Raw genomic sequence first — 19,122 nt, forward strand, 5'->3', positions numbered from 1 at the left:
TTACAGGCGTGAGCCACCGCGCCCGTCTGTGCAGATGCCATTCTAAGAGAAAATGTATTTATTCTGTGAAGCTGTTTATACATGTTATTGTTAACTATCTTTGTGATTTTGGTGGTTAACATGCAAATGCTACAGTCAAAAGATTTAAAGTCTATCCTGTCTAAATCCATATAGTGTTACAGCAAATAGTGACTCTACTTTGTACAAAGTACATAAGGGCTTTATGATAGTAGATACAATAATAATGATTATGTTTAAGGGAGATACTTGAAATCTTAAGACTTAAGTAAAAATCCCAACTTTAAGCTGTCATTTGTTATGTGTTTATATTGGAAGAGTAGAAGTGAATGGACTCTGACATATCTGTCTCTCTTTTACCATCGTAAGACCACTCTTTATTGTTTATAAATATTTTGCACTGTCAGTACTGTCTCTTTAACCCTTATGAACTAGAATGGTCTTTTGTTTTCAGAAATGGGTAGATCACAGTGATTCTTCATTGAGGTCACTTAAAACCTCCCTATTTTTCGTACCTTCATAAGGTTCACTTATTAACTATTATCAGGATTTTTCCATTAGGGTTTTTTCCAAGTAGAATATTTGCTTTGTAATTGACCACTTTACTAGGTCCTCTTATTATTTCTTACAGTGTTTTAGTTTATTCTTTTGGATTTTCAAGTAAACTGTCGTATTATCTTAATGTAATGGTACTTTTGCCTCCTTACTTTGTATCTCAAAATTCATTTTAAGTTCCTAATCAGTATTACCAGTGAAGATACCATCTAGTGCTTTTTAAGATTTTGCATTGGACTTTCAGGAAGAATGTTTCATAATTTTCATGACAGAAAATTCTAACAATTTCTTTGTCTTTCACAGAACAAAACTGAAGAATCAAGAATATGAAACTTTAGATCATTTGGAGTGTGATCTGAATTTGATGTTTGAAAATGCCAAACGCTATAATGTGCCCAATTCAGCCATCTACAAGCGAGTTCTAAAATTGCAGCAAGTTATGCAGGTTTGATTTGTTGTTTTTGCTGAGTTTGTTGTATATATGATTAAAATAATTTTGCATGTTTTGAGTGTGTTCTAGTAAGATGTGTGATCCCCTGCACCCTCAGCAGTAATATTACATCATTTGGCTGGGTGCGGTGGCTCACATCTGTAATCCCAGCACTTTGGGAGGCCAAGTTGGGAGAATCACTTGAGCTCAGGAGTTCAAGACCAGCCTGGGCAGCATAACGAGACCCCCATCTCTACAAAAACTGCAAAAATTAGCCGGTCCTGATGGCACATGCCTGTAGTCCCAGCTACTCAGGAGGCTGCAGTGGGAAGATTTCTTGAGCCTGGGAGGTGGAGGTTGCAGTGAGCTGAGATTGTGCCACTGCACTCCAGCTTGGGTAACCAAGTGAGACCCTGTCTCAGACAAACAAACAAAATATATATACACACACACACACACACACACACACACACACACATATAGAGAGAGTTTATATGTTATACTTACATATTATAATATGTATTTATTATGTATTTCATCCACAAGTACTGCTGAATAGTTTTTTGGAGTTGTCATGGCTATATAGAGTAGAAATAATAGTTGAGATGGGGTTAGCTTTCTGATTGGAGGAAGCAGGGATTGGTGCCTGTACAGTAATTTTGGGATTCTCATGAAGTCACCCACCAATCATAGATGATATTCCATCATTTAGATTTTATTCCTGTGGTTCTAGACTTTGTTAAGGTAGGACTGATTCTATGAGAAAGGACATCTGAAAGCGAATTAATCTTTGTATATTGTCTGTAAATTTATCAGATCCTTTCTGAGAACCCTTGGAAGGATGTCTCAGGTCATGGTTCATCAACAGGTTTTGAGATGAAAAGGTAGATATGAAATACAAATTGGGTCTGACAGTTTTTGGTAGAATCTTTCTGGAAAGGCAAATCTCTGAACAAGGAAGCAACAAAGGCAATTTTAGATCACCCATAGAATCTTCATTTTATATGATTAACACTGAACCTTAGTGCTAAGAGTTTCAGGTGTTACCTTTTTAGTACTCTGTACATTCCCTAAGCCTGCTGTGCTTGGACTTTCAGCTCTGTTTGGCAGAAGGCCTTTAAAAATGCATGTGTTGAAAAGTAGATCTTCTTTCACTTCTTGCATTAAACTTTATTCTTAGCCACACTGCCCCTTAGAAGTCAGAAGTACTGGCCAGGCACGGTGGCTCACGCCTGTAATCCCAGCACTTTGGGAGGCCGAGGCGGGTGGATCACCAGACGTCAGGAATTCGAGATCAGCCTGGCCAACATGATGAAACCCCGTCTCTACAAAAAATACAAAAATTAGCCCAGTGGTAGTGGCGTGTGTCTGTTATCCCAGCTACTCTGGAGGCTGAGGCATGAGGATTGCTTGAACCCGGGAAACGGAGGTTGTGGTGAGCGGGGATGGTGCCACCGCACTCCAACCTGGCGACAAAGCGAGACTCCGTCTTAAAAAAAAAAAAAAAACCAAAAGCAAACAAAAAAAAGAAGTCCGAAGTACCAAAGGCCCTCTTTGAGTTGGTTTTGCTTAAATAGGACCAGAGCAGGATGCTTCTGCAACTTGCCTCGGTGCTTTTAACCAGTTAGCACCCATTATAGTCATAAATGCTTTGGCTGGTATTGATTCCTCAACCCTGTAGATCTGTTTTTTAGCCTACTCTTTTTGTCATGCAGGCTTTTGTTAAAATTAGTTATTGGAAATGTTTAGTGACTCTTTGATTTTGTACATCCTGCATGTGATTGTATTTTTCTGAGTGAATCCGATATGTCTAGCTCTTTAACATTCATATATTCAGAGGAGTGTTTGGCAGCGTGAGCTCGACTCCTGAGATCTGCTCTGTTTTAGGCAAAGAAGAAAGAGCTTGCCAGGAGAGACGATATTGAGGACGGAGACAGCATGATCTCTTCAGCCACCTCTGATACCGGTAGTGCCAAAAGAAAAAGGTATATATTCTTCTTATAGCTGGGGACATCTCAGTTACTATTTATTTTGTTTTAGATAGGTGAAGAAAATATATATATTTTTAAGCTATCAAGTTGTAAGCTTTAAATATATGGTAATGTGTTATCTTTTAAAATTCATTTGCAATTGGATGGTTACTTTTTTTTTGTAAAAGTGCCATGTTACTTTTAGATGACCCAGATGAAAATGACTACTACATATGTAGCTTGGCAAAACATGTTATTCTTTTTGCCGTCTGGGTTTTTTTTTTTTTTTTTTTTTAAGAATGCCACTTAAATCTAACGGATAATTTCTACATGGTGAATTACAAAGGTGCAATTTGAATTAGGAAAGGTAAGCAGAAATTTGATACTACCACTGCAGTGAGGTAAGCCATTGGTCCTACCCTTTGTTTGTCCTTGTTCACCTCATCTTTATTTGCCATTATAAGAATGTCAGATTATAAAATAACAAATCATAACTTCTTATAGCTCATAAAATGTTGAGCTAGATTTTTGGGTTTTTTTCCTATCTAACCTTTCTCTCAAGTTCCCTAACCTTTTCTCCTCACGGGTTTTGTGGAAGGGGATCTTACTGTGAGATTCTGAAGCTGGGATCCTATAAGGAATTTTGCAAGACTATCTCTCGCCATACAGAGTTTCTCTCGCCTGATTGTTGTGGAACACTGTATTCTCCTTTAATCATGACTGCCTCACCATCTTTGCAGCAATAGTCAATCCAGGGAAGATACCTTCAATAAGGAATAAGCTAATCACTAGTAGCAAGGCTTGGCAGATTCAAAGTTGAATGAAGTCTTTAGTAACTGTTGACACAGTCTGTACATGAATTAAGAGATCCACTAAGAAGAATTTTAAAAGTAGTTTAGAAAAGAGAAGCTGTCCTGCTTTCCTTTTTATAGATAGCATTTTGGAGAATTTTTTAAGCTTTACCATAGTAACTAAATTGATTGGTATACCCTGAGATGTGCGTCTCCTCCATTACTGGCCTATGAATTTCATCCTTCCAAGTTCTTAATTCCTTGTTATACCAGGGACAGCGGAGGAAAAGTGTGAAACCAGATCAAAGACATCAAGTCAAGAACAACTTTGAGTGTAATTATGTAACTCTACTACAGCATCACCTGTGTTTTCCAGATCAGTCACCTATCAAAGATAAAAACTTCTCAGGCAAAAGAAGGTAATGGAGGCAAAAGTGATGGTACAATTTGTGCCAACACTGGATGAAAAGAAAGATCTTAAATTAGTTGAGTATTAAGAAAACAGTTCCAACGAAGCATTAGCCCAGGCCAGATACTAAAAAATTACTTATCTCTGTGGCTAGTAGTCTGTGGGACACCCAAATAAGTTAAAAGAAAGTTTTTGGCCAGGCGCTGTGGCACACACCTGTAATCCCAGCACTTTGGAAGTCCGAGGCAGATGGATCACTTGAGGTCAGGAGTTCAAGACCAGCCTGGACAACGTGGTGAAACCTCGTCTCTACTAAAAATACAAAATATTAGCCAGGCGTGGTGGTAGGCGCCTGTAATCCCAGCTACTCGGGAGGCTGAGGCAGGAGAATCACTTGAACCTGGGAAGTGGAGGTTGCAGTGAGCCGACATTGTGCCATTGCACTCCAGCCTGGGCGACAAGAACAAAACTCCGTCTCAAAAAAAAAAAAAAAAAGGTTTTGCCCTAAAACCTCCTGTAAAAAGACAGTTAAGCATTATGTTCTTAAAATAAAATAAAATAAATCTTACTTCAGACAAAAAGTCTGTTTATGAACAGGTTTCCTAGGAATTGTTTTGTACAAATGAAGTGAAAAACACAAGTAAAAGAACCATATAGATCATCCACTACAATAATAAAAGAATTAATCTGAGTTTGAAATGTAGACATGAGTGGACGTTAAAAGATTGAAAGAATTCAGTCTTATACTTTGTACTATGAAAAAGGAAATAACACGATCAGAGTTATATTGAGAGGTTTTGGTAATAAGAGATTTCTTCAGAAGTCAGGCAGACAGTAGCCTAGAAGATTAAGTTAATCTTGGCCACAGAAGTCAGGGCTGAGTTTTCCAAGTACCACTTGACTTCTAAGTACTGCTGTGATTCTGCCTTCGCCTTTTTTTAATACCAAAGAATGTGAGAAAAATTGATTGTGGGTATATTCTCTTCATTCTGGGGGTGCATTCTTTCTGCCAACATCTGTCTTCCTTGTTGAAATGTTTCAAATATTATCTTTGGACTGAATAATCTTTTTCTTCAACCATACATGGTTTATACGTGACCCTCCAATGTTGCTTGTTTTGTTTCTCTTTACATGTAATGTTTGTTTCTGCTTTCCCAGGAACACTCATGACAGTGAGATGTTGGGTCTCAGGAGGCTCTCCAGGTGTGCAGTCCTTTTTTATGCATAAACATTCTTTTAAAGTGTACCTTCTGTGGCATGATCAGTACTGATTAGGTGAAAAGTGAAGCCTTAAGCATGTGAAAAAAGTCTTTATTGAGGTGCCAGTTTATTTTATGAATAAAGAAAGCAGTACAGTTTAAAAAATCTTGTTAGCAAAATAAATTCAGAATTAACCTAGTTCAGGAGTAACCTTAATTTGTTGCTAGCTTTGCCAGGGACAGAAAGCCCCCTCACCAATCATTGTGGCTGTGTTTCTGTAGCAAAAGGTAGAAGGTGGCAGTGCTGGTGCAGGACTGGCAGGTGCTGATTCCCTTTCAGGGATGCCTTTTACAGATTGAGGGTGGTAGAGGGATCAAAATCAGCTTCATAGTCCAGTGACATTAGTGCATGTGGACATCTATGCGTTGGGTCAGTGCTTCTTGAGCATGAATACATTTCCTCAGTCTCTGATCTTGTTCATGTCTTTTATAAAAAACATTCTTTTGCATGTTACTTATGATTTCAAAACAGCCCCTTGTGTAGTGCTTTTGTTTTCACATTTGCCATCTGACGTTCGCAGAATATCAGTTGCTTATAGAACACTAAACTCTGCTCTTACAGTTCGTAAAGGAGAACGTTTAGTCATCTCTTTTACCTGCCAGGAACATGTAGGCCAAGGAAAGAGGCAGGTTGAAAACAAATGAAGTCATTTGGAAGCAAGGTAGTAAAATAATTGCATAAGGTACACTAGTAAGCAGTTGTGTAGGATTGTTGCATGATTGTCCAGATAGCTTTAGGAAAGATTATTTTCCCACCGTACTTTCCCTTGAAAGTTCAATGTCTTGAGCTTACCCACATGTTACTACCGTATGTATTCCACTCAGTAAAATTACTATGTTATCATTGTCATCTTCCTAATATTTTCCGAAAGAAAATTTTCTTAATTAAATGGTAAATTTAAGAAAAAGACCATGATTGTCTTCTTTCATATCATTCATAATGTATGGCATTAAAACTAGGTGGTAGTGGAAATAGAAATGGGGGACATCATTGGGTGGTATTATAACCCTGAGTTCTAGAGCCTGACTGCCTAAGTTCCAATCCCAACTGTTCTTATTAGCTGTGTAATCTAAGCCTCATTTCAATTTTATCTGTAAAACAAGTTAATGACACTACCTTCATGGGATGGCTGTGAGGACCCAGTTAGTTAATATGTTTAAAGCTCTTAGAACTGGGTCTGGATGCAATGAGTACTCAGTAAATGTAGCTGATTATTTTCTTGAAGTAGCACCTATTGACATCAGGACTTGGTAGATTTTGGTTTTGTTTTTAGTCAGATGTTACTTGTCTGGGAATACTCATTGGAAAAGATGAATGAAGAGGTTTTATTTCTTGAAGACTTGAAGGTGAAATATAGCAAGCCTTGTAAAAGAAAGAACCTTTGGGTTTACTTAGCTTACTAGTAAGCACAACTGAAGCTCTTAAGGCTTGGGAGCTAAATGCTGGGACACCTTAAAGCCTGTAAACAGGGTTGACTTTGATTAGAGAGGCCACTGGTAAGTAACAACTGGTTTTTTTTTAGGAAACAGGGTCTTGCTCTGTTGCCCAGACTGGAGTGCGGTGGCTATTCACAGGTGTGATCGTGGCACATTGCAGCCTCAAACTCCTGGGCTCAAGTGATCCTCCCACGTTAGCCTCCTGAATAGCTGGGACTATAGGCATGCATCACTGCGCAGGGCCGCGCCAGCTTTTGGGAAAGGAAGGGTCATAAAAGCAGCATGGTGATTATCAGCTGATTCAAATGTCTCTTCTGGTTATTAACTTTAATGGCCTTAGGCATTCATTTGCTGTCTCTAAGCCTCAGTTTTTACGTCTGCATAGTTTGGGTAATAATTGCACTTGATTCTGAATTTGAAGATTAAATGAGAGTGCATAGTGTTTAGCATTTGGTAGAAGTATTAGTAGCTATAATTTACAACTGTATATAGGAATTGTGTGTGTGTATTTGTAAATATTAGTATATGTAGTAATAGTAGCTTTAGAGGAAGAATATTGATAAGGGTATTTGACAGAGTGGTCAGCCACAAAGTATGAGAGCCAAGGACTAACATTGTGGCACAAAATATTAAAAGGAAAATAGGATGTAGAAGGGCTGCAGAAGTCTTCTAGAAATTGCTGATCAGCCAGGGGGAGAACAAGTGACTGATTTAGGTGTTTCAGGTTGGGTTGGGTTCCACAGGATAGTGTTGATGGCGATCCTGGAAAGTCACATTTGCCATCTCACATCAGGAATTCAGAATAGCACCTCTGCTAGTGCATAAACTTTGTGCCAATTAGAAAAAGCAGCCATTTCTCACGACAGTTGACTTGCATCAATTGGAAAATTGTTGTAATATACTCATTTTGCTAGCACAGGACCCTTTATGTCCCATTTCCTATGAAATTCTAAAATCGTAGTGTACTTATTACAACAGTTTCTATGATCTGAATTGTTGTCCTCCTAAGTATTTTTTTGTCTTTTTTTTTTTTTTTTTTTTTTTTTTTGAGATGGAGTCTCACTCTGTCTCCCAGGCTAGAGTACAGTGGCGCGATCTTGACTCAACGGCAACCTCCACCTCCTGGGTTCAAGTGACTCCCCTACCTCAGCCTCCTAAGTAGCTGGGATTACAGGCGCATGCCATCATATCCAGCTAATTTTTGTATTTTTAGTAGAGACAGGATTTGCTATGTTGGCCAGGTTGGTCTCGAGCTTCTGACCTCAGGTGATCCACCTGCCTTGGCCTCTCACAGTGCTGGGATTACATGTGTGAGCCACCATTCCTGGCCTTTTTGTCTTTTTTGAGACAGTTTTACTCTGTTGCCAAGGCTGGAGTGCAGTGGCACCATCATGGCTCACTGTAGCCATGACCTTCTGGGTTCAAACAATCCTCCCACCTCAGCTTCATGTGTAGCTAGGATCACAGGCATGTGCCACCATGCCTGGCTAAGTGTTTTTAAAGAGGTGGTGTCTCACTATGTTGCCCAGGCTGGTCTCAAACTCCTGGGCTCAAGCAATCCTCCCACTTCAACCTCCCAAAGTGCTGGGATTACAGACAGGAGCTACCACACCTGGCTCCCCTTAAGTATTATGGCCCCTTGAATGCACAATGATGAACAGTCCTGGTTTTGAATTCTTTTAAAATGTATTTTATACTTTAATATGCTTAAAGGTGTTGATTTTAAAAAGAAGAATGATTATGCCAGTTACAAGACCTGGGATTTAATTATATGCACCTTTCCAAAAATGGGGAAGGATAAAGAAACTATTCACAGTTAATGGTTTGAAGGAGGAGGAAAAGACATTGAGAAATTCTAAGAAAAATCTGAAAAGTAAAGTGGCATTGAAAACAGTAGCCAGAGCTGGGCACAGTGGCTCATGCCTGTAATCCCAGCACTTTGGGAGACCGAGGCAGGCAGATCACGAGGTTAGGAGATCGAGACCATCCTGTCTAACACGGTGAAACCCTGTCTCTTCTAAAAATACAAAAAATTAGCCGGGCATGGTGGTGGGCACCTGTAGTCCCAGCTACTCGGGAGGCTGAGGCAGGAGAATGCTGTGAACACGGGAGGCGGAGCTTGCAATGAGCCTACATCGTGCCACTGCATTCCAGCCTGGGGGATAGAGCAAGACTCCGTCTCAAAAAAAAGAAAGAAAGAAAGAAAGAAAGCAGTAGCCAGAAGTATCAAATAGGGCTCTGTCATGGTTATGTTTTGGTTATAGAGTTTGTCTCATTTCAGAAAGTATTTTAAACTTTCAGAAGTCATGGATATAAGGCTCAGCCTCCATATTGGAAAAAGATAAAGCAAACATACCAGCTGCCCAAGCTAATACAGTTATTATTATAAAAGAGTATGAAGTTGGCTCTGAGTTTTTTCTGGCAGCCAGATTAAAATCAATGGGCCAGTGGCTCTCAGTCTCTAAGGCACTATAAGGATCTGGAAAAATGTAAACAAAAGATGAAACTGGATTTTTTCAAAGAAGGTCATAAGCGACTCTAGTAATAGAAGTTTTGCTTGCTTCGAGGCTGGAAATCAATTACACATCCTTTTCTTAAGGAATAAATGATACAAATGGAGAAGGGATACTACTAGTAATATGAGTGCTAAAACAGTAAATTTCAGTTATTAAATTAGAGAAATTTCTTATATACAACTAGATTTCCACATTCTGGGTATGTCTCACTCAAAGCTGCCAAGTATCAGAATTACAGGCATTGAAAGAATGAACCGCTTGCCCTTCTTTTACTTCACTGGCAAAATTTAGTTAAAAACTTTTCCTCCTCTTTGAAAATCTTATAAAAATCTGCCCTAGATTTACTCCCATCTGAGAGTATTTGTAGCTTCATACAGAAAAACCTAATGATAATTGGTCTTAGTGTGCTGAAACCCAGATGGAAATGGGGTGAGTGCCTCCTGGTCCAGGTCAGGGCCTTGACTGAACTGGTAAGCCTCTTGAAATTGCTACAATGAGGACTAATTTCATCCTGTCCTGTTTATTGAAGAGATCCTCTAAACTTAGAGCTTCAAAATGGAATTCCTCTGTCTTCCTTTTAAAGTCCACCCCACGTGCGAGACCTAATCAAACCGCATCTGACTTCAAAGTCAGATTCTGAAATTTTTCTTTAGAGACTTCCTGAAGGTTAAAGTCATCTGTGTTCTAATCTCTGCCCAGATGTGGAGCTCTGTGGTATTGGAACTTTGTCCCAACTTCCCTTGTATTATCCACTTGCCAAAGACTTAGAATGAGAGAACTCTTCCTGTCACATCATTGCCCCAGGATGTCTCCTTGGAGAAGGAGTTTCCACTAGGTGAAATATCTAACATTTTGCCATCACCTAACTAACTTATTTAACACAAAAAAAAAAGTGCTGAGGAAAGGAAATGGCAGGAATTGTCTAAGGTCCACAATGAGCAGGAAATAAGCAGTCAGAGTGAAGACACAAGTTATGAGGATGATCCTAACTCTCGCAGGAACAGGCTCTTGTCTGTTTCTTTCCTAATTAAATCACTTTGTTTGCCTTGAGTTCCACAATGCTAGGAAGATAGGTATTTCTGAGAAGCCTAAAAATCTTAAGGATAGATATTTATTTTCTCAACTGTTCTTGATTTTTCCTTCTGTGTTTTAAAAAAGTGTATTTTGAACCTTGGAGAGAAAATATCTGGCCAGTTTTCTCAACAATTGAGAGGTAGACCATCTGCTCTCTTGGAGCCCTTTTGAACTCAATCTAATCTGTAGTCCTTTATGCTATGTTCCATACTGCTTAAATCAGCTTCTCAGCATCACATCTCACTGGGGCATTTTGGAGAACAAGACAGGGATTCATGCTCAAGGATGGAAATTTTACTCTAGAAAACTTAGATTAACCACACCACTTATTCTTTAAAGTAAGTAGGAGTTGTGGAATAATGCTGATGGAGAGAGCAAGGACGACCCTGACAGGATCAATGCAAGAGAGGCTCATACCCACTGTAAAGACACTAGTCTGGCAGACAGTCTCCTTTTGTTTGCAGACAACCAAAATACACAAGTGTTCAGGAGTGCTTGTCTTAAGAGATGAAACACTTCTCTTTTTAGGTTTTTTATTTTGTTTTGTTTTTGTGCCTGGAAGTGAGGATATTATAACAATAGGGAATTACTAGTTTTATTGCACTTTTGCTCTACTCATCTTTAAACAAAAAATATATCTCAGTTGATTATATGATTCCATTTTCTTTTGGTATCAGAGAGGATCTTTTTTCAAACATTGCATTTCATGAAATATCTATAAATTTTATTTGGCGTTCATTAACTACTCCTGCCAGAATCACTGTTTTAACAATTTTGGAAATTTTCCTACTGTTTGCTTATAACTTCCAGCATGGTTACTGTGTTTGTGGCATATGTAATCAATAAATTGTAATCATTATAAAGCACCACAAATAATTTGTTTCATTTTATGGTCATCCTTGTATTAAGAAAACTGAACCTATTCTAATTTTTCCCCTTTTCTACTTTCCCTCTCAACAGTAAAAAGAACATAAGAAAGCAACGAATGAAAATCTTATTCAATGTTGTTCTTGAAGCTCGAGAGCCAGGTTCAGGCAGAAGACTTTGTGACCTATTTATGGTTAAGCCATCCAAAAAGGACTATCCTGATTATTATAAAATCATCTTGGAGCCAATGGACTTGAAAATAATTGAGCATAACATCCGCAATGACAAATATGCAGGTGAAGAGGGAATGATAGAAGACATGAAGCTGATGTTCCGGAATGCCAGGCACTATAACGAGGAGGGCTCCCAGGTGAGGAGGGCCAGGGGTACTGAAGTAGGCACCTGTTGGGGGAGAGGAGTGCTTATAGAATAATGCATTTTGAGAGACCAGCTCTAGAGGCTTAACTTGGATTATTCTTTTTGGTGACTAGGTTAATACTTTGATTTTTCTTCATTGTTTAAAATCAGAGGCAGTACATTATAAAGATTAAATGTTCCTACTTTGTAATCTGACATCCTAGTTTTGAATTTTGCTTTGCCAATCCATGTGTGAGTAATTTATCCTTCCTGAGCCTCAGTTTCTTCATCTATAAATTAAGGCTAATAATAGTACTTGCATCAACTAGTAATAGTACTTACAATAATAGTACCTACACTTGGTGTAGGATTTAAAAGAGATAATGTATACTGAGCATTTAGCAGAGTGCCTGGTACTGAATAAGCACTCAAAGGAAAGCCAATAGTATTAAAATCTTTCATCATCATTATTACTACGATCCTCAACGACCATACTTCTCCAAAGACAGCCTATATAGAAAATCTATAATTATATAAAAATCAGCATGCTATTCCCATAAATGCACCTCTAAATAATTGATTTAATTGATTTTGCTGTGAAGCATCTTGATTTTTTTTTTGAGACAGAGTCTCGCTCTGTCGCCCAGGCTGGGGTGCAGTGATGCCATCTTGGCTCATTGTAAGCTCTGCCTCCCGGGTTCATGCCATTCTCCTGCCTCAGCCTCCCGCGTAGCTGGGACTACAGGTGCCTGCCACCATGCCCAGCTAATTTTTTGTATTTTTAGTAGAGACGGGGTTTCACCATGTTAGCCTGGATGGTCTTCATCTCCTGACCTCGTGATCCACCCGCCTGAGCCTCCCAAAGTGCTGGGATTATAGGCGTGAGCCACCGCGCCCGGCCGAAGCATCTTGATTTTTAGGTCTTTTTTTTTTTTTTTTTTTTTTTTTTTTTTTTTTTTTTTTTTGAGGCGGAGTGTAGCTCTGTCGCCTAGGCTGGAGTGCAGTGGCCGGATCTCAGCTCACTGCAAGCTCCGCCTCCCGGGTTTACGCCATTCTCCTGCCTCAGCCTCCCGAGTAGCTGGGACTACAGGCGCCCGCCACCTCGCCCGGCTAGTTTTTTGTATTTTTTAGTAGAGACGGGGTTTCACCGTGTTAACCAGGATGGTCTCGATCTCTTGACCTCGTGATCCGCCCGTCTCGGCCTCCCAAAGTGCTGGGATTACAGGCTTGAGCCACCGCGCCCGGCCGATTTTTAGTTCTTTATCAGTATAACTAAGATACAGTCTCCCTTCTTTGAAACTTTTTCTATTTGATATCTTTTTATCCACTTTACATCTCCCAGAAATAAAATAACATTTTTAAATCATTTGTTTCCCTCTGCAGTTACATTTGATTATAAAATAGAGTATGCATTGAGGGTGCTTATAAATTTAAAAAATGGTTCTATATTAAGGGTTTACACAGTCCTCAGTGTCACTGGCTAATATACCACTTGTCCATCACTGGTAGAGGAAAAAGCCATCTTTAAGAGAGATGGCCAGACAGGGGAGGTCACTTTTTCCCTCAGCTCCTCTGCTTTGGTGGGTGGCCAAGGGAGGACATAGCATCTGCTGGGGAGGAAGCTATGGATGCAAAGTCATAAGGTGAGTAACGTTGTTCTTGACTACATATTACCACCCTTGGCTCAGTTCTCAGAGAGAGATCCCTAAGCAAGGATAATTGTTTTTTTATAGATGAAACTTCAGACTGAACTCAGATTTGGAATTCAAGATATTGAGATATTGCTCTCCAACTATCAGATATTTGTAGTCTCTAATTTCTATTGGCCTAAGTCTGCTACCTTGAGTGTCCAGTGGAGAAGAAAAATTTTTGAAGAAAACAACACATGTAAATGTGTTTCAGAACTTCTGTTAAAACCTGCAGTGATTCTACTACAGTGGTTCTCAAACATTAGCATGCATGTCTGTGCATTAGAATCACCTGGGAAGCTTAAAAACAAGCCAGTTAAGGCCTAGGCTCTCCCACAGATACAGTGATTTTATTGCTCTGTAGTGAGGCTGGTTTTGGTTTTCTTTAAGCTCCGAACTATCCTAAACTGTCTTTTTAAAACTTCTTTATGGATGCATTTTATACCTTAATAAAAAGTTTTTAAAGAATAATTTAAATATATTTTTGGAATGTAGGTGTACAACGATGCACATATCCTGGAGAAGTTACTCAAGGAGAAAAGGAAAGAGCTGGGCCCATTGCCTGATGATGATGACATGGCTTCTCCCAAACTCAAGCTGAGTAAGGCAGCCTCACACTTTGTTATTTAGTTTAGTCTATCAAGGAGAGATTGCTGATTTTTCTGAAGTAATATTTAATTAAATGATGAATATATTTGAACTCACTGTACTCCAGCATGGAGTTCTTCCTTCTTGTCAAGCCCTCTTGTTTACTGTATTTTAAGTAGCTAAACTGTGACAAGCATGTGGGGAGTAAAATATAATGTCAGAGGTTTTGTTTACTTTCTTGAATGCAGTAGACATTTTGTAAATTTTAAATAGTAAAAATAGATTTTTCTCTACATATAATGCTGTAAGAATATAGTAGCAGATTTCTTTTCTTGATATGTGTGTCTGACAATTACTAGAATTAAAAATGAATCCCAACAGTTCCAACTAGACAGAGAAGTTAGAGATGTCCAGCCACTGTACTAGACTCAGCTCTATCATTTGAGTGTAGTCTGTGGTTGGTTTTTTTATTAAAAGTTGTAAGAGAAGGCCAGGGACAGTGACTCATGCCTGTAATCTCAGCACTTGAGAGGCTGAGGTGGGCAGATCACTTGAGGTCAGGAGTTCAGGACCAGCCTGGCCAACATGGTAAATCCCCATCTTTACTCAAAATACAAAAATTAGCCAGACATGGGAGTACATGCCTGTAATCCCAGCTCTTTGGGAGGCTAAGGCAGGATAATTGCTTGAACCTGGGAGGCGGAGGTTGCAGTGAGCCAAGATCGCACCACTGCGCTCATAAGTGAGACTCTGCCTTGGGGAAAAAAAAAAAAAAAGGAAGAAAAAGGTTCGAAGAGAAGACAGCAAAAGTTATTAATACCACTAGATAAGAGATTTCTGTCTTCTTTAAAATATGTAAATAAAATAGATACCAAGCAATTGATAATGATATTCGTTGGAGCCGTTTTTGCTGGAAAGGGGGAAAACAGACAGACTAGCTTTTTTTTTTGATAAAGCATCTCGCCCTGTCACCCAGGTTGGAGTGCAGTGGCATGACCTTGGCTCACTGCAGCCTCTGCCTCCCAGGTTCAAGTGATCCTTCCACTCAGCCTCCCAAGTAGCTGGGACTACGGGTGTACGCCACCATGCCCAACTAATTTTTTGTATTTTTAGTAGAGATGGGGTTTCACCATGTTGACCAGGCTGCTGTCAAAACTCCTGACCTCAAGTGATTCGCCTACCTTGGCCTCCTAAAGTGCTGGGATTACGGGTGTGAGCCACCCTGCCTGGCCCGGACTAGCTTTTTTATCTGAAATGACTATCAACTAAATTTAGTAGTAGATTTGGGTATGATTTACTGCTAAGCAATGAATCCTTTTTAAGGCATTTATCTTTTCATGGAATTGTAAAAGCATACAGAAGGTTTGAAGAAATGTAAAACTTTCATTCCACTTTGTAGGAACACAGTATCTTTTAACTAGAATGGATTGCATAAGAGACTAATAATAGTTTAACAATAACTATCTAAATTATATTTAAATACATAAATTCACATATGCATTTTTTAAAGTTCAGGAAAAAAGGGCTTTTTTTTTTTTTTTTTTTTTTTTCCCCCCCCGAGACGGAGTCTCGCTCTGTCGCCCAGGCTGGAGTGCAGTGGCCAGATCTCAGCTCACTGCAAGCTCCACCTCCCGGGTTCACGCCATTCTCCTGCCTCAGCCTCCCGAGTAGCTGGGACTACAGGCGCCCGCCACTTCGCCCGGCTAATTTTTTATATTTTTTAGTAGAGACGGGGTTTCACCGTGTTAGCCAGGATGGTCTCGATCTCCTGACCTCGTGATCCGCCCGTCTCGGCCTCCCAAAGTGCTGGGATTACAGGCTTGAGCCACCGCGCCCGGCCGAAAAAAGGGCTTTTTATGTGGAATGTTAATTTCCTTTTTATTTCTTTTGTTTGTTTTAAATTAACAGAGGCAGGGTCTCCCTGTATTGGCCAGACTGGTCTTGGACTCCTGGGCTCAAGCGATCTTCCTGCCACTGCCTTCTGAAGTGTTGGGTTTACAGGCATGAGCCACCGTGCCTGGCTTCCCTTTTTATTTCTCTATGTTTTTTAATGAAAAATTTCAAACATATATAAATGTAAAGTACAGTGGCCAGGGAGGTGACTCAGTCCTGTTTCACCATATTGGCCAGGCTGGTCTCGAACTCCTGACCTCGTGATCCGCCCACCTCGGCCTCCCAAAGTGCTGGAATTACAGGTGTGAGCCACCGTGCCCAGCCCAATACTTCTTTTAATCTGTAAACTCCCCTCCATCTCTCTCTTTTTCCACCCCTTACTATTTATCTGTTGAAGAAATTAGATTTGTGCTATAGTTTCCCATAGTCTGGATTTTGCTGATTGCATCCATATGTTGTGGGGTTTTTTGTGTGTTTTGTGTTTCGATTTGTTTTTTGGAGACAGGGTCTCACTCTGTCACCCAAGCTGGAGTGTAGTGGCACATTCTTGGCTCATTGCCACCTCCACCTCCCGACTGAAGCAATCCTCCCACTTTAGCCTCTCAGGTAGCTGGGACTACAGGTACACGCCGCCACTTCCAGCTCATTTTTTTTGTATTTTTAGTAGAGACAGGGTTTTGCTATGTTGCCAGGCTGGTCTTGAACTCCTGGACTCAAGTGATCTGCCCACCTTGGCCTTCCACAGTGCTGGTATTACAGGCATGAGCCACCGCTCCTGGCCCACTCTGTTGTACTTTCATGTGTTCCTCTGTCCTTTGCATTTCCTGTAAATTGGTAGTTGGAGCCAGAGGTTTGATCAGATTGAGGTCTGATCCCCTATCCTCTCCCTTTGGCAGAAAACCCGACTTCATAGGTAATATATCATCTTCCATCAGGTACATGTGAAATCTATTTATGTCTTTCTGTTAACTGGTGTTGTTGCATACTTCATTAATTATTAATTCATGAAAGGGATGTAAAATTGTGATCGTTTTTAATTTTATTCCTTACTAGCTCTAGAGAAACTTTGCCTTATCTGATATTTGATTAGCCAGTGGTACAGTGTTTTTCATGTGTGTGTCTTGCTTTTTGAAAGGATAAAGACTTGATTTTTGTTTTATTTTGTTTTCCCCTTTACCAGTTTTCAAAATATGCATTGGTTTACTAACATCCTTCAATATTTACGCATTTTGTTGTTTGTTTATACATATTATTAAGAACTACCAGACTTAAACATGTGGCTGAGTTGTGATTGAAGTTATTGCCGTTATTGATACTCAGGCTGGTTCAGGCTGATTCCTATATTCTTCTTGTTTTGTTTTTTTTGAGACAGAATCTCGCTCTGTCGCCCAGGCTGGAGTGCAATGGCTTGATTTCAGCTCACTGCAACCTCTGCCTCCTGGGTTCAAGCAATTCTCCTGCCTCGCCTCCCAAGTAACTTGGATTACAGGTGCCACCACCACACCCGGCTAATTTTTTGTATTTTTAATAGAGACGGGGTTTCGCCATATTGGCCAGGCTGATCTTGAACTCCTGACCTCAGGTGATCCACCCACCTTGGCCTCCCAAAGTATTGGGGTTACAGGCATGAGCCACCACGCCCAGATGGTTCCTATATTCTGTTGACATGAAGTCATGGTAAGAAGTCATTGATAGATTCTTTACTGTCTAGTGTTTGAAGATATACCAGACTGGGAATCAGTCATTTGCCAAGGAGCCCTACCTTTTTCGTGTTTCTGCTAAAAGGTGAGGGTTCATCAACATTAGTATTTGGAATTAATATTTTACAACTCTAGTGTGGGCTATACTGCTACTGATGTAGTCATTGTTTGTACGATTTTCAGTGGAGAGAGCTAGGAAATTTGTATGTGTTTGTTCGTATGCTTATATTTAAAGATAAAATACATCATAGGTTCATAGTGATACTTTCAATTGAGATTAAAGGCCTCAAGGTAATTATTAATGTCCTGTGTTTTAACATCTGTTATCTCTTTTTATCCCATGATGAAAATCTCAGTTCTCAGTGATACCAGAGGTGATAGAATGTCACATAGCTGCTCATTTTCTTTATTCCTTATTCACGGCTTTCTCAACCTTACAGTACTTAGTCTCCCATCAAAAATATGATTACTGAAAACAGTTAAAAAAATTTTTTTAGTTCTTTTTTGTCTGCAGGTTATATTTCACTATAGACATGCTAATTGCTGGGTTTTACAAATTATTTGGAATCGTAGCTTGTGGTTATGCTACCATCTGTATACAAATTTAGGTTCATTTATTTTATTCATTTAACTTTAAGTCTCTCTCTTTAGGTAGGAAGAGTGGCATTTCTCCTAAAAAATCAAAATACATGACTCCAATGCAGCAGAAACTAAATGAGGTCTATGAAGCTGTAAAGAACTATACTGATAAGAGAGGTCGCCGCCTCAGTGCCATATTTCTGAGGCTTCCCTCTAGATCTGAGTTGCCTGACTACTATCTGACTATTAAAAAGCCCATGGACATGGAAAAAATTCGAAGTCACATGATGGCCAACAAGTACCAAGATATTGACTCTATGGTTGAGGACTTTGTCATGATGTTTAATAATGCATGTACATACAATGAGCCTGAGTCTTTGATCTACAAAGATGCTCTTGTACTACACAAAGTCCTGCTTGAAACACGCAGAGACCTGGAGGGAGATGAGGACTCTCATGTCCCAAATGTGACTTTGCTGATTCAAGAGCTTATCCACAATCTTTTTGTGTCAGTCATGAGTCATCAGGATGATGAGGGAAGATGCTACAGTGATTCTTTAGCGGAAATTCCTGCTGTGGATCCCAACTTTCCTAACAAACCACCCCTTACATTTGACATCATTAGGAAGAATGTTGAAAATAATCGCTACCGGCGGCTTGATTTATTTCAAGAGCATATGTTTGAAGTATTGGAACGGGCAAGAAGGATGAATCGGTATGTTTTCAAAGCCATTTTCATTTTGAGGATGTGTGCTATTTAATACAAAACAGATGAAAGAATATTGCTTTGATGTACTATTTCCACTTACGTACGTGATTGTAGTTGGTAGCATGCTATTCTGAATTCTAATTAGCCAGAACTTCTTAAGATCGAGTATTTATGGGGGAGAGAAGGCACACCACTAAGTCATCTAGATTAAGGCCAGTGAGGAGGAAGACAAAATGGAAGGTCTCTTGAAAAGCATAAACTTAAAATACAGCCTTTCACAGA

At 39.6% G+C, this 19,122-nt stretch overlaps 1 protein-coding gene across 50 annotated transcripts in view; it reads left to right on the top strand.

The window, feature by feature from the left end:
* PBRM1 (polybromo 1) overlaps positions 1–19,122 on the top strand; it is a 145,719-nt gene that overhangs the window by 54,479 nt on the left and 72,118 nt on the right. For 35 of the 50 annotated variants that reach the window (XM_038003832.2, XM_073010060.1, XM_073010072.1 and 32 more), the window contains 5 exons: positions 877–1,018; positions 2,891–2,988; positions 11,420–11,696; positions 13,867–13,972; positions 18,204–18,846. In XM_038003832.2, the coding sequence (XP_037859760.1) occupies positions 877–1,018; positions 2,891–2,988; positions 11,420–11,696; positions 13,867–13,972; positions 18,204–18,846 (1,266 nt within the window). Of the gene's footprint in view, positions 1–876; positions 1,019–2,890; positions 2,989–5,331; positions 5,377–11,419; positions 11,697–13,866; positions 13,973–18,203; positions 18,847–19,122 lie in introns of all 50 variants that reach the window. The other 15 variants (XM_038003822.2, XM_038003824.2, XM_038003810.2 and 12 more) reach the window with 1 other exon arrangement.

This window comes from Chlorocebus sabaeus, chromosome 22, assembly GCF_047675955.1.
Source record: "Chlorocebus sabaeus isolate Y175 chromosome 22, mChlSab1.0.hap1, whole genome shotgun sequence".
Lineage (NCBI taxonomy): Eukaryota > Metazoa > Chordata > Mammalia > Primates > Cercopithecidae > Chlorocebus > Chlorocebus sabaeus.